The following is a 24,127-nucleotide window of genomic DNA, read 5'->3' as shown; positions in this document are numbered from 1 at the left end:
CACTCAATCATATGACCTACTGAAGAGATAAGTCTTCAGTAAAGACTTAAAGGTTGAGACCGAGTCTGCGTCTCTCACATGGGTAGGCAGACTGTTCCATAAAAATGGAGATCTATAGGAGAAAGCCCTGCCTCCCGCTGTTTGCTTAGAAATTCTAGGGACAATTAGGAGGCCTGCGTCTTGTGACCGTAGCGTACGTATTGGTATGTACGGCAGGACCAACTCGGAAAGATAGGTAGGAGCAAGCCCATGTAACGCTTTATAGGTTAACAGTAAAACCTTGAAATCAGCCCTTGCCTTAACAGGAAGCCAGTGTAGGGAAGCTAGCACTGGAGTAATATGATCAAATTTCTTGGTTCTAGTCAGGATTCTAGCAGCCGTATTTAGCACTAACTGAAGTTTATTTAGTGCTTTATCCGGGTAGCCGGAAAGTAGAGCATTGCAGTAGTCTAACCTAGAAGTAACAAATGCATGGATTAATTTTTCTGCATCATTTTTGGACAGAAAATTTCTGATTTTTGCAATGTTACGTAGATGGAAAAAAGCTGTCCTTGAAACAGTCTTGATATGTTCGTCAAAAGAGAGATCAGGGTCAAGAGTAACGCCGAGGTCCTTCACAGTTTTATTTGAGACGACTTTACAACCATCAAGATGAATTGTCAGATTTAACAGAAGATCTCTTTGTTTCTTGGGACCTAGAACAAGCATCTCTGTTTTGTCCGAGTTTAAAAGTAGAAAGTTTTCAGCCATCCACTTCCTTATGTCTGAAACACAGGCTTCTAGCGAGGGCAATTTTGGGGCTTCACCATGTTTCATTGAAATGTACAGCTGTGTGTCATCCGCATAGCAGTGAAAGTTAACATTATGTTTTCGAATAACATCCCCAAGAGGTAAAATATATAGTGAAAACAATAGTGGTCCTAAAACGGAACCTTGAGGAACACCGAAATGTACAGTTGATTTGTCAGAGGACAGACCATTCACAGAGACAAACTGATATCTTTCCGACAGGTAAGATCTAAACCAGGCCAGAACTTGTCCGTGTAGACCAATTTGGGTTTCCAGTCTCTCCAAAAGAATGTGGTGATCGATGGTGTCAAAGGCAGCACTAAGGTCTAGTAGCACGAGGACAGATGCAGAGCCTCGGTCTGACGCCATTAAAAGGTCATTTACCACCTTCACAAGTGCAGTCTCAGTGCTATGATGGGGTCTAAAACCAGACTGAAGCATTTCGTATACATTGTTTGTCTTCAGAAAGGCAGTGAGTTGCTGCGCAACAGCTTTTTCTAAAATTTTTGAGAGGAATGGAAGATTCGATATAGGCCGATAGTTTTTTATATTTTCCGGGTCAAGGTTTGGCTTTTTCAAGAGAGGCTTTATCACTGCCACTTTTAGTGAGTTTGGTACACATCCGGTGGATAGAGAGCTGTTTATTATGTTCAACATAGGAGGGCCAAGCACAGGAAGCAGCTCCTTCAGCAGTTTAGTAGGAATAGGATCCAGTATGCAGCTTGAAGGTTTAGAGGCCATGATTATTTTCATCATTGTGTCAAGAGATATAGTACTAAAACACTTAAGTGTCTCTCCCGATCCCAGGCCCTCGCAGAGCTGTGCAGATCCAGGACAGCTAAGCCCTGGAGGAATACGCAGATTCAAAGAGGAGTCCGTAATTTGCTTTCTAATGGTCATGATCTTTTCCTCAAAGAAGTTCATGAATTTATTACTGCTGAAGTGAAAGCCATCCTCTCTTGGGGAATGCTGCTTTTTAGTTAGCTTTGCAACAGTATCAAAAAGAAATTTTGGATTGTTCTTATTTTCCTCGATTAAGTTGGAAAAGTAGGATGATCGAGCAGCAGTGAGGGCTCTTCGGTACTGCACGGTACTGTCTTTCCAAGCTAGTCGGAAGACTTCCAGTTTGGTGTGGCGCCATTTCCGTTCCAATTTCCTGGAAGCTTGCTTCAAAGCTCGGGTATTTTCTGTATACCAGGGAGCTAGTTTCTTATGACAAATGTTTTTCGTTTTTAGGGGTGCAACTGCATCTAGGGTATTGCGCAAGGTTAAATTGAGTTCCTCAGTTAAGTGGTTAACTGATTTTTGTCCTCTGACGTCCTTGGGTAGGCAGAAGGAGTCTGGAAGGGCATCAAGGAATTTTTGTGTTGTCTGAGAATTTATAGCACGACTTTTGATGCTCCTTGGTTGGGGTCTGAGCAGATTATTTGTTGCGATTGCAAACGTAATAAAATGGTGGTCCGATAGTCCAGGATTATGTGGAAAAACATTAAGATCTACAACATTTATTCCATGGGACAAAACTAGGTCCAGAGTATGACTGTGGCAGTGAGTAGGTCCAGAGACATGTTGGACAAAACCCACTGAGTCGATGATGGCTCCGAAAGACTTTTGGAGTGGGTCTGTGGACTTCTCCATGTGAATATTAAAATCACCAAAAATTAGAATATGATCTGCTATGACTACAAGGTCTGATAGGAATTCAGGAAACTCAGAGAGGAACGCTGTATATGGCCCAGGAGGCCTGTAAACAGTAGCTATAAAAAGTGATTGAGTAGGCTGCATAGATTTCATGACTAGAAGCTCAAAAGACGAAAACGCCATTTTTTTTTTTGTAAATTGAAATTTGCTATCGTAAATGTTAGCAACACCTCCGCCTTTGCGGGATGCACGGGGGATATGGTCACTAGTGTAACCAGGAGGTGAGGCCTCATTTAACACAGTAAATTCATCAGGCTTAAGCCATGTTTCAGTCAGGCCAATCACATCAAGATTATGATCAGTGATTAGTTCATTGACTATGACTGCCTTTGAAGTGAGGGATCTAACATTAAGTAACCCTATTTTGAGATGTGAGGTATCACGATCTCTTTCAATAATGGCAGGAATGGAGGAGGTCTTTATCCTAATAAGATTGCTAAGGCGAACACCGCCATGTTTAGTTTTGCCCAACCTAGGTCGAGGCACAGACACAGTCTCAATGGGTATGGCTGAGCTGACTACACTGACTGTGCTATTGGCAGACTCCACTAAGCTGGCAGGTTGGCTAACAGCCTGCTGCCTGGCCTGCACCCTATTTCATTGTGGGGCTAGAGGAGTTAGAGCCCTATCTATGTTGGTAGATAAGATGAGAGCACCCCTCCAGCTAGGATGGAGTCCGTCACTCCTCAGCAGGTCAGGCTTGGTCCTGTTTGTGGGTGAGTCCCAGAAAGAGGGCCAATTATCTACAAATTCTATCTTTTGGGAGGGGCAGAAAACAGTTTTCAACCAGCGATTGAGTGCTGAGACTCTGCTGTAGAGCTCGTCACTCCCCCTAACTGGGAGGGGGCCAGAGACAATTACTCGATGCCGACACATCTTTCTAGCTGATTTACACGCTGAAGCTATGTTGCACTTGGTGACCTCTGACTGTTTCATCCTAACATCGTTGGTGCCGACGTGGATAACAATATCTCTATACTCTCTACACTCGCCAGATTTAGCTTTAGCCAGCACCATCTTTAGATTAGCCTTAACGTCGGTAGCCCTGCCCCCTGGTAAACAGTGTATGATCGCTGGGTGATTCGTTTTAAGTCTAATACTGCGGGTAATGGAGTCGCCAATGACTAGGGTTTTCAATTTGTCAGAGCTAATGGTGGGAGCCTTCGGCGTCTCAGACCCCGTAACGGGAGGAGTAGAGACAAGAGAAGACTCAGACTCAGACTCCGACTCGCTACATAATGGGGAAAACCGGTTGAAAGTTTCTGTCGGCTGAATGAGCGACACCGGTTGAGCATTCCAACAGCATTTCCCTCCAGAAGCCATGAGAAAGTTCTCCGGCTGCGGGGACTGTGCGGGGGGATTTATACTAACGTTACTATCTGTACTTACTGGTGGCACAGACGCTGTTTCTTCCTTTCCTACACTGAAATTACCCTTGCCTAACGATTGCGTCTGAAGCTGGGCTTGTAGCACAGCTATTCTCGCCGTAAGGCGATCGTTCTCCTGTATATTATGAGTACAGCGACTGCAATTAGAAGACATCATGTTAATGTTACTACTTAGCTTCGGCTGTTGAAGGTGTTGACGAACCATGTCCAGATAAAGCGTCCGGAGTGAAAAAGTTGAATGAGGGAAAAAAGTTGCGATGGAAAAACTAAAAATATAAACGGTAATTAAAAACAAAAACAAAACAAAAAACGTAAAGTTGTCAGCTAGCAAAGTAAAGTAAAGTTGGCAGCAAAACGCACAGCAACAAAACGCACAGCAACACGTCTGCAGATTCAACAGGAAGTGACGTCAAGAATGTCAAGATCCTTCACATTCTTGGGTTTGCGCTTATCAACTGCCCTCTTCCACTCAGCCCACAGGATTTCCATTGGATTGAGGTCCGGCGACTTAGATGGCCATGGCAGAACATTGATTTTGTTGTCACAGAACCATTTCTGTGTGGATCTTAAGGTATGTTTTGGGTCATTGTCTTGTTGGAAAGTTCACCTACGGCCAAGTCCCAGCCTTCTGGCGGAGGCAACCAGATTGTCAGCCAATATTGCCTGATACTTGGTTGAATTCATTATGCCATCAATCTTAACCAGTGCCCCTGGACCTCTGGAATTAAAACAGCCCCAAAACATCCCTGACCCACCACCATATTTCTCCATGGGTATGAGGTGCCTCTCCTTGTATGCATCTCTGTTTCGACGCCAAACATGCCGATGCTGTATCTGACCAAAACGTTCAATTTTGGTCTCATCTGACCAGAGCACCTTCTTCCAGTCATAATTTAAATGACGTTTGGCAAACTTCAAGCGCTTGCGTCTGTGTCTTGGGGTCAGAAAGGGCTTTCTTCTGGCAACCCTTCCAAAGAGCCTGTGGTTGTGGAGGTGGCGTCTGATGGTGCTTTTTTAAACCTGGTGACCCCAAGACGCCACCAAGGCCTGCAATTCTTTCACAGTGATTCTTGGGGATTTTGTTGCTTCTCTCATTCTTGGGGATTTTGTTGCTTCTCTCCTCCCTATCCTGGGGGGCAAAATGTATTTGCGTCCTCTACCCTTGAGGTTTTCAACTGTTCTATATCTTTAGAATTTTTAAATAATTGCCCTGACAGTGCTCAGCGGTATATTCAATCGTCTGTGGATCTTCTTGTAGCCATTATCAGATTTATGAAGGTCTACGACCATCTGTCTCTTTTGAACTGCCAGTTCTTTTCTTTTCTTCATGGTGTTGGATGACAAAGGGATACCTTTACCTTGTTAACCTTTACCTTTACCTTGTTTACCTTGTGTTACCTCATTTTGATACCCTAGTGAAACAGGAAGTGATGTAATGGCTCAATATATTTCCTTAACACTTAGATAAACTTAAATAAGTGGAATTTAATCATATTTAAGGGTGCCATTAATTGTGAAACCTTGATTTGGAGGATTTTTTATTAAATCAATAAATGATTTTGGTGGATCCATTGAAACATTAATAAAGTACAGTATTTCTCACATGTTGGTATTTTGAGTTCATCTCAAATATATGTATATATATTTTTTGTTTCACCTTTATTTAACTAGGCAAGTCAGTTGAGAACAATTTCTTATTTACAATGACGGCCTACGAACAGTGGGGTAACTGCCTTGTTCAAGGGCAGAACAACAGATGTTTACCTTGTCAGTTCGGGGATTCGATCTAGCAACCTTCCGGTTACTAGTCCAACGCTCTAACCATTAAGCTACCTGCCGTTTAAGTATTGTTTGTGCATTGCCAGTCAGGTGTGCCAGTAATTTTGGAGCCCACTGTATATGGATGAGCGATGACCGAGCAGCATAGGCAAGATGCAATAGATGGTATAAAATACAGTATATACATATGGGATGAGTAATGCAAGATATTTAAACATTGTTAAAGTGGCATTATTGAAGTGACGAGTGATCCATTTATTAAAGTGGCCAATGATTTCAAGTCTGTATGTAGGCAGCAGTCTCACTGTGTTAAGGATGGCTGTTTAACACCCCGGCTATCCTACAATATAAGACAGATGCCCTCAATCTCACACAAATTATCAAGGAACCTACCAGGTACAACCCTGAATCTGTAAACATGGGTGGGTGGTTGTTGTCCTTGATGATCTTTTTGTCCTTTCTGTGACATCAGGTGCTGTAGGTGTCCTGGAGGGCAGGTAGTTTGCCCCAGGTGATGCGTTGTGCAGACCGCACCACCCTCTTGTTTACAGTATGTTAATACACATATATAAGCCAGGACACAACACATCAAAGGAAACTCACTAAATTGTCCTCCATCAAGGTATTTTACTTTTCCAGTTTTTCAGTTTCTCCACTGAGTATAAACTGTCTACCTCCCTAATAAGGTCATTATTTAACAAAGTTCTTAAATTATTTCTTTCTCTTGGTGTCTCAACTTCAGTCGTCGTTCATTAATATATTCTGCCACTTTGGTGTGCTGATATCCAGCAGGTTGACTAAGCCTAATATTTCTCTTACCACTGACTGAACCTGGGCTGCTAAGTGGCATTTGCTGCGGGGACTTGCTGCCATTCAGCCGCAAGAGCATTAGTGAGGTCGGGTACTGATGTTTGGCGATTAGGCCTGGATCGCAGTTGACCAATTCATCCCAAAGGGTGTTCGAAGGGGTTGAGGTGATGGCTCTGTGCAGGCCAGTCAAGTTCTTCCACACCGGGTGGCGCAGTGGTCTAGGGCACTGCATCGTAGCGCTAGCTGCGCCACCAGAGACTCTGGGTTCGCGCCCAGGCTCTGTCGCAGCCGGCCGCGACCGGGAGGTCCGTGGGGCGATGCACAATTGGCCTAGCGTCGTCCGGGTTAGGGAGGGTTTGGCCGGTAGGGATATCCTTGTCTCATCGCGCACCAGCGACTCCTGTGGCGGGCCGGGCGCAGTGCGCGCTAACCAAGGGAGCCGGGTGCACGGTGTTTCCTCCGACACATTGGTGCGGCTGGCTTCCGGGTTGGAGGCGCGCTGTGTTAAGAAGCGGTTGGGTTGTGTTTCGGAGGACGCATGGCTTTCGACCTTCGTCTCTCCCGAGCCCGTACGGGAGTTGTAGCGATGAGACAAGATAGTAATTACTAGCAATTGGATACCACAAAAAGAGGGTAAAATTACATTTAAATTATTATTTTTTTAATTAAAAAATTCTTCCACACCGATCTCGACAAACCATTTCTGTGTGGACCTCGCTTTGTGCACGGGGGCACTGTCATGCTGAAACAGGAAAGGGCCTTCCCCAAACTGTTGCCACAAAGTTGGAAGCACAGATCGTCTAGAATGTCATTGGAACTAAGGGGCCTAGTCCAAACCATGAAAAACAGCCTCAGACCTTTATTCCTCCTCCACCAAACTTTACAGTTGGCACTATGCATTCGGGCAGGTAGCATTCTCCTGGCGTCTGCCAAACCCAGATTCGTCCATCGGACTGCCAGATGGTGAAGCTTGATTCACCACTCCAGAGAACATGCTTCCAATGCTCCAGAGTCCAATGGCGGCGAGCTTACACCACTACAGGCAACGCTTGACATTGTGCGTGGTGATCTTAGGGTTGTGTGTGGCTGCTCGGCCATGGAAACCCATTTCATGAAGCTCCCGACGAACAGTTATTGTGGTGACGTTGCTTCCAGAGGCAGTTTGGAACTCTGTAGTGAGTGCAACCGAGGACAGACTCATTTTATGCGCTACGCCCACACAGCAAACAATTTCAAAGATTTTACTGAATAACAGTTCATATAAGGAAATCAGTCAATTGAAATCAATTCATTAGGCCCTAATCTATGGATTTCACATGACTGGGCAGGGGCGCAGCCATGGGCCTGGGAGGGCATAGGCCAACCCACAGGGGAGACAGGGCCACACACTGGAGTGCCAGGCCAAGCCAATCAGAATGAGTTTTTCTCCACAAAAGGGGTTTATTTCAGACAGAAATTCTCCTCAGCACCCCCCTCCCCCTCTTCAGATGATCCCGCAGGGGAAGAAGCCAGATGTGGAGGTCCTGGGTTGGCATGGTTATACGTGGCGTGCGGTTGTGAGGCTGGTTGGATGTACTGCTCACCATCCTTCCTGACAGAGCTTGAGAGGATCTACAGAGAAGAATGGGAGAAACTCCCCAAATATAGATGTGCCAAGCTTGTAGCGTCACACCCAAGAAGACTCAATGCTGTAAATGCTGGCAAAGGTGTGACTAAAGGGTCTGAATACTTATGTGAATGTGATATTTAAACAACAAAAACATATTATACATTTGCAAAAATGTATAAAAACCTGTTTTTGCTTTGTCATTATGGGGTATTGTGTGTAGATTGATGAGGGGGAAAAAACTATTTAATCAATTTAAGAATAGTTTGCGATGGCACTGTATATCTTGCCACAATAAGTCTGTTTTTAAGCACTACAGCAGATGACCTGCTTTCTGTACCTCAAACCTAATTTGACACGTCTACGTTTTACAGGGGAGGGAGAGAGGGAGAGAGAGAGACAGACAGACAATTCGAAAACAAAAAACAATTTTGATAAACTCCCAAATCTACTGGGTGAAATACCACAGTGTGCCATCACAGCAGCAAGATTTGTGACCTGTTGCCACAAGAAAAGGGCAACCAGTGAAGAACAAACACCATTGTAAATACTTTCCCTTTTGTACTTGAACTATTTGCACATCGCTACAACACTGTATATAGACATAATATGACATTTGAAATGTCTTTATTCTTTTGGAACTTCTGTGAGCGTAATGTTTACTGTTCATTTTTATTGTTTAATTCACTTTTGTTTATTATCTATTTCACTTGCTTTGGCAATGTTAACATATGTTTCCCATGCCAATAAAGCCCTTGAATTGAGGGAGGGAGGGAGGGAGGGAGGGAGAGGGACGGACGGCGTTAGCTGTTGCTTCGGCTAGGTGTGTTATGGACTGTATAGGTATGGGCTGACGCAGTGTGGCTAACCGATTAGACTGATAGCGCATGCTAGATGTTAGTGCTGTTACGCTGTAGTGGTGGGGGTGTATAGAAAGGTATGTGAGAGAGGTTCATTCAAGTGGCTTCTCACTCTAGAGAGAAGGTGAAAAGTACTGCACAATGTAGGGAATAGGGTGCCATTTGGGATGCAACCGGTGACTCATCGTGGACCCCTGCCGTGTGCGCTCCCTCTACAAAGTCACATTTTCCAATATTTTCTTCACAAATATAGCCTGCCCTAAGTATCTTTTTTTTTATCCATGAAAATACATTGAACCTCTCAAGGGCGGCAATATGAGGATATTAAAGGATACGTTTCCTTTTACTGTTAAAATCAATATACAATAAACTTTCAGTTGGGCTACAGTAGGTAGGATTGTTACAGTAGCTGGGATCGCTGCATGATCGCTAAAGCCTATTGGCTTAGGGAGGAAGGTGACCTTCTCAACCTCCAGAAAGCCGGCCATTAATTGCCTGACCCCTCTACACCCCTCTGCCTCTCCACGTCTCTGCCTCAGCAAGGCAAAGATCCAAGCATCCAAGTTCAATCCAATTCTACCGCACATTTTAAGGTCAGATGGTCAGACTAATACACAGAGGAGATGTCCCAAATGGCATCCTATTGCCTATGTAGTGCTATACATTTGAAGTAGTGCACTATATATGGAATAGGGGGCCATTTGGGATGCAAACCAGAGTGCACTAGCCCAGCAGATGGAGGTTATGCTGCTTGCTGAATAGAGGTGCTGTGTGTGTTCGTTTTCTGCTAGCTTCTCACAGACTGACCCTGTAAATGTGCCGATTGACTGCTCTCTTCCAAACCCTGAGTACAAGGGACAGCTCTTACTGCGCCTGCCCAACTCATTGACTGTACAGGCCCCAACCCCCGTAGGCCCCAGGAGTGTGGAGGGGGGGGGGACAGAGATGAGAGGGAACACGTAACAGACAGCATGCGACCTGACCTGGCTCTTTGCTGTCCTGTCATTACAGCTCTAACTGACTCACACTGACCAGGAAGACCAGGGGCAGTCTGACTGTTACATAGACTGGATACAAAGGGGGCTAAGCAGTTGAGGCTTGGGGTTGAGTTGAGGCTATGGGAGGGCGTGTGAGGGGGAGCCATGGTCTTCTACAGTAGATCAAGTGTATATGTCATATGCACATGGTACACAGTACATTGAAATGCTTTCTTGCAGGTTCACCTCTCAACAATGCGACATAATAACAATACGATTAAGTTAAGCATAATAAAAAATAAGCTCAATGGAATAAAAATAGAGTACAAATAGCATACATTTAAATACAAGGAAGGCACTCCAACTCATTTACAGTAGGATATTTACACAGTATATTTGCACAATAAACCTGTTTTTTTAAGCACTAGGCAGCTACGTGAACTGATTGTCCTTTACCTTACAAATAATGACTGTGTGTGTGTGTCTGTGTGTGAGCGTGTAGATTAGCCATGCCAGAATGCCTCTCTCCCTGTCGTGCCCTCTCATCCTAACCTGAGCTGACATCAGGGAGGGGCACAGCAGGGGGTAGTAACATCTGACAGGTAACATCCAATGGGGGAAGGGTCAGGAACTGTTTAAAGCTCTCTCTCTCTCAGCAAGCCTGTGGAATCATTCTGCTTCTAGAGATCAATCGGAAGCTTCAGTACTATTGGTCCCAGATAATTATACACCTACATAGAACGCAATGGAAGACAGTAGCATGGTTTCCAGTTTCCACGACCAGGCTCAGTGCTTACTAGAGCCAGAGATGTTTGAAACCGAGGAACTCAACATGTGATTACTTCCTCCATTACCTTGTGGTGGTGATTTGCTCCTCTCCTATTGATGGTGGGCTCAATCGTCTTGGTTTTCTGGGGTGTGTGTGTGGGCACGGGCTTGGGCACTGACTGTGTGTATTTCTCCTCCAGGACCTGGCTGGTAACCAGAGGATCAGTCCGTGCTCCACCCTGACCAGCAGCACAGCATCCCCCCCGGCTGGCTCCCCCTGCTCCACCCTGCCGCCCGGCGCCGATGGTGCCATGCCCGGGGGTAACCAGGGCAACAAGGACCACGCCTACGGATCTGTCACCAGCCCCACCTCCACCCTGGAGAGCCGGGACAGCGGCATCATCGGTGAGGGGGATGTGCTATATATGCCCACATGCAAAAACACACATGCATACACATAGTCAGACCAATACCCTATAATGACAAAGTGAAAACAGGATTTTCTAAATTTTGGTAATAAACTGAACCTTATTTACATACGTTTTCAGACCCTTTTCTATGAGACTCGAAATTGAGCTCAGGTGCATCCTGTTTCCATTGATCATCCTTGAGATGTTTCTACAACTTGATTGGAGTCCACCTGTGGTAAATTAAATTGATTGGATATGATTTGGAATGGCACACACCTGTCTTTATACGATCCCACATTTGACAGTACATGTCAGAGCAAAAACCAAGCCAAGAGGTCGAAGGAATTGTCCGTAAAGCTCTGAGACAGGATTGTGTCGAGGCACAGATCCGAGGAAGGGTACAAACATTTTTTGCAGCATTGAACATCCCCAAGAACACAGTAGCCTCTATCATTCTTAAATAGAAGTAGTTAGGAACCACCAAGACTTTTCTTAGAGCTGGCCGTCCGGCCAAACTGAGCAATCGGGGGAGAAGGGCCTTGGTCAGGGAGGTGGCCAAGAACCCGATGGTCATTCTGACAGAGCTCCAGAGTTCCTCTGTGGAGATGGGAGAACCTTCCAGAAGGACAAACATCTCTGCAGCACTCCAACCATCAGGGCTTTATAGTAGAGTGGCCAGACGGAAGCCACTCCTCATAAGGCACTAAAGGACTCTGACCATGAGAAACAATGGTCTGGTCTGATGAAACCAAGATTGATCTCTTTGGCCTGAATGCCAAGTGTCACATCTGGAGGAAACCTGGCACCATCCCTACGGTGAAGCATGGTGGTGGCAGCATCATGCTGTGGGGATGTTTTTCAGCTGCAGGGACTGGTAGACTAGTCAGGATCGAGGGAAAGATGAACAGAGCAAAGTACAAAGAGAACCTTGATGAAAACCTGCTCCAGAGCGCGCAGGACCTCAGACTGGGGCAAGGTTCACCTTCCAACAGGACAGGACTCTCCCCATCCAATCTGACAGAGCTTGAGAGGATCAGCAGAGAAGAATGGGAGAAACTCCCTTAACACAGGTGTGCCAAGCTTGTAGCATCATACCCAAGAAGACTCGAGGATGTAATCGCTGCCAAAGGTGCTTCAACAAAGTGCTGAGTAAAGGGTTTGACTACTTATGTCAGTTTTTATTTTGAATACATTTGCAAACATTTAAAAAAATGTGTTTTCGCTTTGTCATTATGGGGTATTGTGTGTAGATGAGAAAAACATACAATTTAATCAATTTTAGAATAAGGCTGTAACGTAACACAATGTGGAAAAAGTCAAGGGGTCTGAATACTTTCCGAATGCACTGTACAGTTGTGGCCAAAAGTTTTGAGAATGACACAAATATTAATTTCCAGAAAGTTTGCTGCTTCAGTGTCTTTAGATATTTTTGTCAGATGTTACTATGGAATACTGAAGTATAATTACAAGCATTTCATAAGTGTCAAAGGCTTTTATTGACAATTACATGAAGTTGATGCAAAGAGTCAATATTTGCAGTGTTGACCCTTTTTTTTTCAAGACCTCTGCAATCTGCCCTGGCATGCTGTCAATTAACTTCTGGGCCACATCCTGACTGATTCAGCCCATTCTTGCATAATCAATGCTTGGAGTTTGTCAGAATTTGTGGGTTTTTGTTTGTCCACCCGCCTCTTGAGGATTGACCACAAGTTCTCAATGGGATTAAGGTCTGGGGAGTTTCCTGGCCATGGACCCAAAATATCGATGTTTTGTTCCCCGAGCCACTTGCATTGTTTGTCACCAAACTTTTCCTGGACGGTTGGAAGAAGTTGCTCTCGGAGGATGTGTTGGTACCATTCTTTATTCATGGCTGTGTTCTTAGGCAAAATTGAGAGTGAGCCCACTCCCTTGGCTGAGAAGCAACCCCACTCATGAATGGTCTCAGGATGCTTTACTGTTAGCATGACACAGGACTGATGGTAGCGCTCACCTTGTCTTCTCCGGACAAGCTTTTTTACGGATTCCCCAAACAATCGGAAAGGGGATTCATCAGAGAAAATGACTTTACCCCAGTCCTCAGCAGTCCAATCCCTGTACCTTTTGCAGAATATCAGTCTGTCCCTGATGTTTTTCCTGAAGAGAAGTGGCTTCTTTGCTGCCCTTTTTGACACCAGGCCATCCTCCAAAAGTATTCGCCTCACTGTGCGTGCAGATGCACTCACACTTGCCTGCTGCCATTCCTGAGCAAGCTCTGTACTGGTGGTGCCTCGATCCCGCAGCTGAATCAACTTTAGGAGACGGTCCTGGCGCTTGCTGGACTTTCTTGGGCGCCCTGAAGCCTTTTTCACAACAATTGAACCGCTCTCCTTGAAGTTCTTGATGATCCGATAAATGGTTGATTTAAGTGCAATCTTACTGGCAGCAATATCCTTGCCTGTGAAGCCAATTGAACCGCTCTCCTTGAAGTTCTTGATGATCCGATAAATGGTTGATTTAAGTGCAATCTTACTGGCAGCAATATCCTTGCCTGTGAAGCCCTGCAAAGCAATGACGGCACATGTTTCCTTGCAGGTAACCATGGTTGACAGAGGAAGAACAATGATTCCAAGCACCACCCTCCTTTTGAAGCTTCCAGTCTGTTATTTCAACTCAATCAACATGACAGAGTGATCTCCAGCCATGTCCTCGTCATCACTCAAACCTGTGTTAACGAGAGAATCACTGACATGATGTCAGCTGGTCCTTTTGTGGCAGGGCTGAAATGCAGTGGAAATGTTTTTTGGGGATTCATTTCATTTGCATGGCAAAGAGGGACTTTGCAATTAATTGCAATTCATCTGATCACTCTTCATAACATTCTGGAGTATATGCAAATTGCCATCATACAAACTGAGGCAGCAGACTTTGTGAAAATTAATATTTGTATCATTCTCAAAACTTTTGGCCACGACTGTATATGATTGGTTGTGACGTTGGTTCATCAAGCTTGGTCGTAGCAGAGGCAACCTCTCCTCTACTCCCGTTGTTCCTTCCTTCCTTCCAGCCACCCTGACCAGCTACTCGGAGAACGCTGAGCGGGGGGGTAAATACGGTGAGGGGGGTTTCTCGCGTGGCAGTAACCTGAAGCTGTGGCAGAGCCAGAAGTCTGGCACTGACTCATTCCTGTACCGTGTGGATGAGAACATGGCTGCCTCAACCTACAGCCTCAACAAGATCCCAGAGAGACACCTGGACAGCATGTCCTCCCACTCCGCTCACTCCATCCCTCTGTACCTCATGCCTCGCCCTAACTCCGTCGCAGGTGAGTCCCACCCTCTTCCTCGCTCTTCCTGCTTGGTCTGTTCCTACTGTACACACCTATATCCTAACCTTTGACCTTTGACGTTGACCTACAGCTTAACCTTGACTGCGACCTTATGCAGTGTCCTTCCTTCCCCTTTTTATCTAAACGGCGCAAGATAATGATGACCGTCTCATTCTCAGCATAGAGCTCTATTGTTTGATTCCAGGAAAATAAATATATATTTAGCACATTCTGTCAATTGTATCTGAATGTTGAGTGGAACGTTACATAGAAAATGTATATGTGTGTCTAGTTATGACACTTATAGCATGCCTCAAATAGCTTATTCCCCAAAGTATGGCTAAATGCATCTTAAAATGTGAAGTTACATAACAGGCTGCCATTCCTGATGGATCTTATTGTATTATTGTCCTGCTATTCAGAGCCGAGACATTCATTGGAGATGAGCTGTATTACTGAGCCTTCCCTTCAGACGTTACAGTATTGCGAAGATGCAGTGGGGTTCCGACAATGTCAGTACTAACATACCGTTCAGAATGAACTCCCAGTGTATTGTTTCATTCTTAGTAGTGTGCTAGAGTAGATAATGGAACAGTTTCACTATAAGGAGTAATATACCTCACACATATCAGTTCTGACCTGCTCTCTATGTTAGCCATGTTCTAATATTTAACTGTCTGTCTGACAGCCAGGTAGTGGGTGTACAGACAGTGGTTTAGAGAGAATGAGCTTCAATCTATTCTCCTGCTTCAATAATGAGTCCTTGAAAAAAGACAGAGCATGCAGGAGGAGTGGGCTCAAGAGCTGCTCGAGAAGTAACATTACATGAGATGAGGTGAGAGCGACAACGAGGGAGGGAGAGGAGCGAAAGAAGGAGAGATTATTTATTTTATCCAGGCCTACAGTAGAATGATCATTGTGAGTGGTGGAATGGGACTGAGAAGGAGGAGAGAAGTGGATGCATTAGGAGGTAGGGAAAGAGGGAGAGCTATCTCCTCCACAAAGGGGAAGAAGAGCGAAGGATGGAAGAAAGGAGGGAGGAGAGGAGGCCGTGGATTGGCTGGTCTCCCACGGCAGAGGAACATCAGAGCTTCAGGCATTAACCGTTTCTATCCCCCTGAGTCACTGAGAGGGAGAGAGACACTGCTTTGAAGTGCAGGAGGAGAGAACTAGCTGAGACCATGGAGTGAGAGAAAAGGGAGGCTGCAGAGGTGGAAAATGAGGAGAGGGGGAGGGGGATACTTTATTACCTAATGAGAGAGAAGCTTGTTGGGAGAGTATGAGAGGAATGGAGGGAGGAGAAGGATGGAGAGAAAAGAGAGAGGGTGAAGGAGGGAGGAAATATATCATCTTAAAGGAGGATATCTTTTCTGTCTCGTTCACAGTCATCTCAGTAGTATTTTAAGTGGAATAGAACAGAAATGAATAGAAACCTCTCATTGAAAAATGTACATTCTCTTCAAACTCTTTGGCCTTGAAGACCAGACTAATAAAACATAGTCAGTAACCCATCAGGTTTTGCACCATGTCATTCTTTAGAATTTTCACCTCTGTAGATATTAATAATTTAGGGTGCGTCCATAATGGAGCCATATGGGCCCTGGTCAAAATGAGTGCACTAAATAGCAATAGGGTCCAATTTGGTATGCAACCTGTATTGTGGAAATATTACACTAGAAATGTCAATACCTCTATTTCCCCTTGTAAAGGGAGAGGGAGATTGGGCTGCATCACATTTTAGAGGAGACAATAGCATTTAGTTTATTTCTGAAATGTGTTGTGGGATAACTGGCTGGACTGTTGAAGTCTCAGGCCTACTGCCCAGCCTGGATGTATATCAGAGAGCAGCAATGTTCCTGGACATGTGCTTTATCACTTGGTTGTTAAAGCAGGAACATGCGCATTCACACACACAGCTGGGTGAGGTCTCCACCATGCTATTCAGCGCCAGGAGTCATTTCATCAGGATGTCTCTCTCTCTCTCTCTCTCTCTCTCTCTCTCTCTCTCTCTCTCTCTCTCTCTCTCTCTCTCTCTCTCTCTCTCTCTCTCTCTCTCTCTCTCTCTCTCTCTCTCTCTCTCTCTCTCTCTCTCTCTCTCTCTCTCTCTCTCTCTCTCTCTCTCTCTCTCTCTCTCTCTCTCTCTCTCTCTCTCTCTCTCTCTCTCTCTCTCTCTCTCTCTCTCTCTCTCTCTCTCTCACTTTCCCCCTCTATCTTAGCTGCATTGGCACAGACACTGCATTGCTGATAGATAGTGAACTCAACTCTCAAGTCAGTCCTCCTCAGATTAAAACCAAGTTGAAGAAAGGGAAAGGGAGAATTTGAATTTAGCTCCTGACTGTATTCCTAAACCCAAACATTATCTTTGACCTTTTGTCTTAGTTTAGTGGTAACCTGTACCCAGATCTGTTTGTGCTGTCTTGCCAACTCCTATGGTCATTGTCATGCCAAACATGTAGGCTATACATCACAAACGGACCAGGCTAGCGTAGTGGTAGTAGGAGTGGCATTTCTTATCTGAACAAACCAGTCTGTGTCCCAAATGCCACCCTATTTCCTATTTAGTGCAATATATTTATTTTTTTACCAGGGCCCATAGGGCTCTGATCAAAAGTAGTGCACTATATAGGGAATAGGGTGCAGTTTGGGACTTACGTCACCCAGTTCCATGACCATGGCCACCCCCATTCCAGTAAGGTCCAGGGCCAAGCCCCCAGCATTCCCAGCTGCTGTCTTCCCTCCATTTTGGGAAAGCTGTGCTGTGAGCTTCATCATTGGTTGACTCCATGGCTGATTTGCTGTAGTGACTCACTGCAATCAACAACACAGACACACATGCTACTGGAGCATTAACACTAAGCTGGTGATGCACACAAGCTGCTGGGAGGTGAACCCTCTGAGACGGAGAGACGGAGAGGAGGAAGAGACCAGTGTTAGACTGATCTGATCCCAGTATACCTCTCTAGATCTCTCCCCGTGGATTATATTGTACTTCCAACCTGGGTGCAGTTTGCCTGGATAGATGCTACTGACGAGTTAGGGCTGATCTGAGAGGGAGTCAATAGAAAGTCATGCTCGACCCCCTTCCTCTCCTTCCTCACTCCATGATGCATCTGTGGATCTATTCAGGTAGAGTTTCAAAGAAGACAGTGCCTCAATGTGTGATCTCTCTCTCTCTCTCTCTCTCTCTCTCTCTCTCTCTCTCTCTCTCTCTCTCTCTCAAAGCTGTGGTCTGACATTGCTGTAGACATACCTTAATAACTGATAGTGCACTTAGTCATACATATGTCCTCCTCTGACTCCGACTGGCTTTGAGGCTGCAGCTCCCACTGATGTGGTGGATTGGCGGGTTGAGGGAACTGACCCCCCCCCCCTCGCACACACACACCAGCCTCTGTAATCTCATTGACAATGCAGTGGCCCCCAGAGTAGATCTGGTCTGCAGACACAGCATGGTGTGAACAAGCAGCAATGTCAGTGTGAAGGATTTTTCTCCATGAATAAGACATTTGTCTGCAGAGTTAATTAATCCACAGGGTCTGGGTGGCATCTGCCTCCTCTCACAAGCCCATGGAACAGCCGTTCAGAGGGGGGTGGGGGACAGGTCCATGTAACAGCCATATTGCATCCCTCCCTCCTGCCTTCCTCTCTAAACTTTACTGTGAACTTACTCAGTCTTGACGACCAAACCGCCTCAGGATGCTGGCATGAGCTAGCATAATACTGTATGTGAATCAAAGCTAACGGTTTCTTTCTCTCCTCTTCTGTCCCCACCTGTCCTACACACACACACACACACTCACACTCACACTCACACTCACACTCACTCACTCACTCACTCACTCACTCACTCACTCACTCACTCACTCACTCACTCACTCACTCACTCACTCACTCACTCACTCACTCACTCACTCACTCACTCAGCCACCAGCTCGGCTCACCTGGAGGACCTGACCTACCTGGATGATCAGAGACACACTCCGCTGCGCACGTCGATGCGTATGAATCGACAGAACACACACACCGGGCCAGGCCACGCCCAGACCGACCTCAGAGGTAAGACAGGAGCACTATAGGCCTTCAGAAGAGACAGGTTGCTTCCCAAATGACACCCTATTCTCTATATATAGGGCTTTGGTCAAATGTGCACTATATAGGGAATAGGCTGACATTTGGGACAACCATAATGTTCTCCCCTCGCCATTCTTCCTTCTTTACTTATTTAGCCACTAATGAACTCATCACAGTCGTCTGCCATCCAGTCATACAGTATAGGGATACAGCAAGCTGCTGCCTCAAGTGCTTTTAAAGTTCACACTTAGCTGTGTGTCTCCATAACACATCTACAAAATAATAATTATATCACATGAGCGTGCGTGCGTGCGTGCGTGCTTCTGCATGTGTGTGTGGGCTCCCCCTAGCCAGCTGCAGAGTAGAGGGCTCTAGGCCTGGTACTCTCCGAGCTCTACAGCCACTTGTTTTTCTCCTCTCCTAAGCGCAGCCAAGTGTGTTTGCAAGCCGGCCCACTGCATCCTGGCATGCTCCTTGCCTCTTCCGATCAGTGTTAGCAACCTTCCTGAGTAAACTACACCACTACACCTCCTTACTTCAGAGAGAGAGACTTACTTAACTAGTTGGTATGGCCGCACAGAGAGTTTTAAAGGAGAACAAATTGTCTGCTATAAAAGTAGGTATGTTCGCAAAGAGAGCAACACTTTGCTGCTATACTATAGTGAGTATGTATGAGCGGGTTGTTGTGCTAGTCAGATGGTAACCAAATGCTGAAGCGTCCTCCTTGGTTGGCACTGCTTCACTTCCTTTGTTTTATGTTGTTTGATGCTGTCAGGGAAATCAAGAGACTAGCTCAGTGATGCTGTTTTAAGCCCAGTGAGTGAGTCAGAGTGAAGATAGCAGGGAGAAGAGATCATGTGTACCAAATGGCTCCCTATTTAGTGAACTACTTTTGAACAGGGCCCATAGGGGTCTGGTCAAAAGTAGTGCACTAGATAGGGAATAGGGTGCCATTTGGGAAACGGACATGGTACAGTAGCTTAGCAAGAGATGGTGATAGACCTGGTGAATCAGGCAGATGAAGTTTCTTAGATTGCCGCCCACCTGATACACTCATTCTAGACACACATATGCAGGCACAAAAATCCATGCATGCAAATGTATGCACGTACGCACGAAGGCAGACACACACACGCACATCTGTGGAGTAGAGCTGTCTGGGCCTAATGTAACCCTGGTCCTTCATATGGAGCAGACTGAAGTACCACTCCTCCTCACCTCCCTCCATTCTTTCAGCCTCCCCTGCTCTGAGTCATCCTCACCTAGTGAATAATTAAAGTGTCTGAGTGAGCCTTTCCGTCTGGACACATACACACACAGTGATACCACTCTGTCTAGCTGGTCAGGGGGAGAGGAGAGGAGCAGAGTGATCCCTAGGCTTATACCTCTCACAGCCTTGTCTAAGCAGGAAGTGATGCAGCTCCAGATACAGCACCCCCCACAGACCCGCTCCATGCTCCCTCCTTCCTGCTCACAACATGGCAGCCATGTTTCTAGGATTTTATCACCTTGCAGCAGACCAGCAGAGGCGCTATGACTTAGCTAATAGGCCTAATGCTTAATGGTCTTTGCCATAGACAACTGCTAGTGCTGAGTAGTATCTTGTGTGCGGTGATTACAGTGGGAGAGGAGACTAAATGCCAGCCCTGTATTGGCGCTGGCATTTAGTCACTTAATGAGATTAGCACCACTTAATGCAGGACACCGTATTAATTGACATCTGCTATGGCCGGTGCCCGGTCTAACACACAGTGAAGAGAAAGTGTTGGGTGTGTTAGTTTTTTCCATTACTGATATCTACGACACTCTTTCATAGTCTGAGATTTTATTAATCAGTTTTAGGATCAATTGAAGGATAGCAATGCAGAAAAGATTTGAGATGGCTTGCTGCATCCCAACAACTGTTTTATGCCAAGGCTCAGTGTGTGTGTCTCTGTCTGTGTGTCCATGCTTGTGTATTGTCGGTTTTTGTTTGTGGTGATTCAGCGAAATTGAGTTTATCAAGTTGTGTTAGACTGTATATACATAATATATGGTGCTGCTGATGTCAGGCTAAATTGACAGATTGAAAGTAGCTTTTTCCCCAGGTATATCTATACTACTGCACTACTGTGCAGTCAGCAACCATTTTCCCCATCTTATTATTATTATTATTATTGGCTTAGCTGTAAAACATGCTTAGCCCAGCACTTTGTACATTTTGGGAAGGAATATATTATATAAATAACAGCAATTGGAGCTCATTATATTCTGATGCTCCTTATGTAACACACACACCATTCATCACACGTGTTCTCCCCAGCCCTGACTCATGGTCTGTCTATTGCATTTATGTTGTACTGTGTCGCCTGCCCTAAACCAATAGATAGATATCACTTGACCACAGGATATTTCTTTCTGGGAGTGTACTGCCTTACAATATATGGATCTGGAGATGTTATTACATCATATTAGTTGATATCTGATGCTGCAGTCTCCATCTCCTATTGCGGCTCTCTGTATCATTGTTGGGGGCCGGTTCCATATTCCAGTTCTTCATTGGAATTAGAATTGGAATTTCAGTTATTTCCTGAATTGAAATGTAATTGACCTTTGACCACCAACCCTGCTCTGCAGCATTAGCATACTGCACACGGCTGCCAGCGTCCATTCTGTTATGCTTCCCATGACCCTGTCTGTTCTTTCATTGCCTCCTCTTTTCTCTCACTTCTGTTTGTCTCAGCTTCTGCTAACAACCATGCCTGGCAATCCCAATCACGTAAGTTTACTTTACTTTAATCTGGTTACATGTCTGGTAACATGCATTTTGTCCATATTTCCACTGATGTTGTTTCAGATAATACAGCTAACTGTACAATTAAGAGAAGTAGGAAGCAGGACTCCTGTTTAGATTTGGTCCTTCTCTCATCTCCAGACATATATTTTAGTCCAAACATAGTTTACATCCATTCATTTTTTAATACTACTCTTGTTCAGATGAACGGATGCCCAGACAGTTTTTGAAAGACCACACATTTATCTAATGACTCCCCCTAGTGAGGAAAAATAATAGTATTTGTGCTAGGACATACAGGTTTCAATTGTGTAACAAATTAATATTTCCCTTGAATCCCTTCTCTGTCAAACATGATTACAGCAGTGATTACAGCAGTGATTACAGTAGTGATTACAGCAGTAGAAGGAAGTCCCATGACAGGCAGGACTTACTATAGGCCATACACACTCATTATCTTAATGTAGTGGCAGCATTTCTCTGTAAAATAAAGAGCAATCATTGTAACTGTCCATCCTCTCTCTCTCGCCCCCCTGCCCCTCCAGTGCGGTTTGCCCCATACCGGCCACCTGACATCTCCCTGAAGCCCCTCCTCTTCGAGGTGCCCAGCATCACCATGGACTCCGTCTTCACCGGCCGTGATTGGCTGTTCCAGGAGGTCGATGCCCATCTCAACAGAGGCAACAACATCACCAACCTTGGCGTAGTTGTCGTGGGCAACATTGGCTACGGCAAGACAGCCATCATCTCTCGTCTGGTGGCGCTGAGCTGCCACGGAACGCGCATGAGACAGATCGCCTCTGACTCTCCGCAGGCCTCTCCCAAACGTAGGCTCAGATACTCATGAATAGAGAGTGCTATTAAAATGGCCACAACCAACAAGTCAGCTTTCAATAAAGTTTCTAAAAAAACATTTCTGTTGAGCAAAACAGAGGTGGAGTGCATGCTTTGCTATTGTTGGAACTGCAGATTGACCCTTTAAGGTGATATAAAAATGGTTTGACAAACATGCCATTGGTTAAATCCTCTTCCTTCTATGCTTCTTTTCAGATGGAGAGCTCCCCCTTACTCAGCCCCAGCCGGCCTATAGCACGGGTACTCTGGGAGGGGGCAGCTGTCCCGGGACCCCTGAGATGAGACGACGCCAGGAGGAGGCCATGATGAGACTGGCATCTCAGGTAAAAAAAGATGACTCCAATAACAATTATACCCTCATTGCCAAGCTAGCAGACCAGTTAGAATGCATGCCCAACACGTCTTCATACTAAGTGACATGCTAGTCTGGATTTTGGACCAGTTTCACAGCATATTTGAGACATCAGTACACAAGGCTAGCTGTTTTAATTGCAACCATCCAGTTTGGCCTAGAAACATTCTTTCTAACAACTCTTTCTCTTTCAGTGGAGTAAACGTGTTAACATTTATGAACCTGTCTAGTCTGAAGATAAATATGAATGATGTGTGAGGCAGTGCTTAGTGGCTTCCCTAAATCCCCACACCACTCACATCATACCATAGCCCCAGCTTCCCCTATCCCCTAAATGGGGGTGACAGACGCGCCTTGCCATCTGTAGCCCCTGCCCCAGCCCCATTCCTCTCCCCAGCCTGCTGCATTATGCAGATGTGTTTAAAAGAGAAAAAACAACTTTGCCAGGGAGCCTTATGAAATATGTATACCTGCAGAAAGCCATTTCCCAGCCAAGCTATTATATCTTGTTAACTCGATGCATTAATAATTGAGCCCGCTCCCACTTTTCTCCCTTTGTTTTAAGCCCTGTTTTATTCCTCTGTGACTCAATTAGCATTTTATCCTGATTTGTTATTTTATCCCTGCGGTTTCCTTGATGAAACAGAGGAACAGAGGCTGGCGCTGGGTCCACGTCAACTGTCATAGTCCCCGAGCTGGACACACCTTGCAGCTTTCTAATTGTTTCACTTCACCTCTCTCCTCATCTTTTTCATTTTATTTTTCTCTCCTTTCCTCTTTCACGCCCATCTGTTCTTTGTGTTATCTGCTCGTGGCAGTTTCTAAAGCTTTGTGCTAACCGTGCTGAGAATGTATTATTATAGAGAAACACACTGAGATTACTCATCTGTGTTGTGCTGATAATCATTTAGACTTTTGACTCCTCTGGGTGTCCGTCTAAACATGCAATTAAACACACACTCATTCACATTCATATTTTCTCAATGGCAGGGAGCTCTGAATTATTTATTAGCTGAAAACCGAAAAGAGAAACGAGACGTAATATGTTCATTACACTGCAATCATCCACCATGAACTAGTTGACTCACTCCCAAATCAATTGTAGCAGCGCCCGTTTATTAAAACCTGATTCTTAATGTCAAAACATAGAAAGCAGGATTGTGTTCATTAAGCACCAATCTGAAGAATGACCAGGACTTGGTCCAATAAGAAATGCAAATTTTATTTTTAATTAAAAAAAAAATGTTTTTGCTACAGTGTGACCTAATGACCATAACCCAGTCTTGTATTTTCCACCCCCTTTTACTGACCTACCATGTCTCCCCCCTCTCTATCCCCCAGGTGGTGGCGTACCACTACTGCCAGGCGGACAACGCCTACACGTGCCTGGTGCCAGAGTTTGTCCACAACGTGGCAGCGTTGTTGTGTCGCTCGCCACAGCTCATCGCCTACAGAGAGCTGCTGCTCAGGGAGCCACAGCTACAGAGCATGCTCAGTCTGCGCTCCTGCGTTCAGGATCCCCTGGCCTCCTTCAGAAGAGGAGTTCTAGAACCCCTGGATGCCCTCTACAAAGGTGATACAACTCTCTGCTCCTATTATACACCCCTAGATAGCTTAATCATAGAAAACTCTACTAGCTGTTGTAGAACTCCTGGATGCTTTCTACAAAGGTGAATTCTGGTCT

At 45.3% G+C, this 24,127-nt stretch overlaps 1 protein-coding gene across 1 annotated transcript in view; it reads left to right on the top strand.

Moving 5' to 3' along the window:
- Window positions 1–24,127, top strand: part of tanc2b (tetratricopeptide repeat, ankyrin repeat and coiled-coil containing 2b) — a 64,586-nt gene that overhangs the window by 7,111 nt on the left and 33,348 nt on the right. The window contains exons 2-7 of the mRNA XM_038975294.1: window positions 10,879–11,083; window positions 14,132–14,389; window positions 18,317–18,448; window positions 21,782–22,063; window positions 22,287–22,414; window positions 23,785–24,016. Of these exons, the coding sequence (XP_038831222.1) occupies window positions 10,879–11,083; window positions 14,132–14,389; window positions 18,317–18,448; window positions 21,782–22,063; window positions 22,287–22,414; window positions 23,785–24,016 (1,237 nt within the window). The remainder of the gene's footprint in view (window positions 1–10,878; window positions 11,084–14,131; window positions 14,390–18,316; window positions 18,449–21,781; window positions 22,064–22,286; window positions 22,415–23,784; window positions 24,017–24,127) is intronic.

This window comes from Salvelinus namaycush, chromosome 35 (assembly GCF_016432855.1).
Source record: "Salvelinus namaycush isolate Seneca chromosome 35, SaNama_1.0, whole genome shotgun sequence".
NCBI lineage: Eukaryota > Metazoa > Chordata > Actinopteri > Salmoniformes > Salmonidae > Salvelinus > Salvelinus namaycush.
This window is presented reverse-complemented; position numbering and strand designations above follow the sequence as displayed.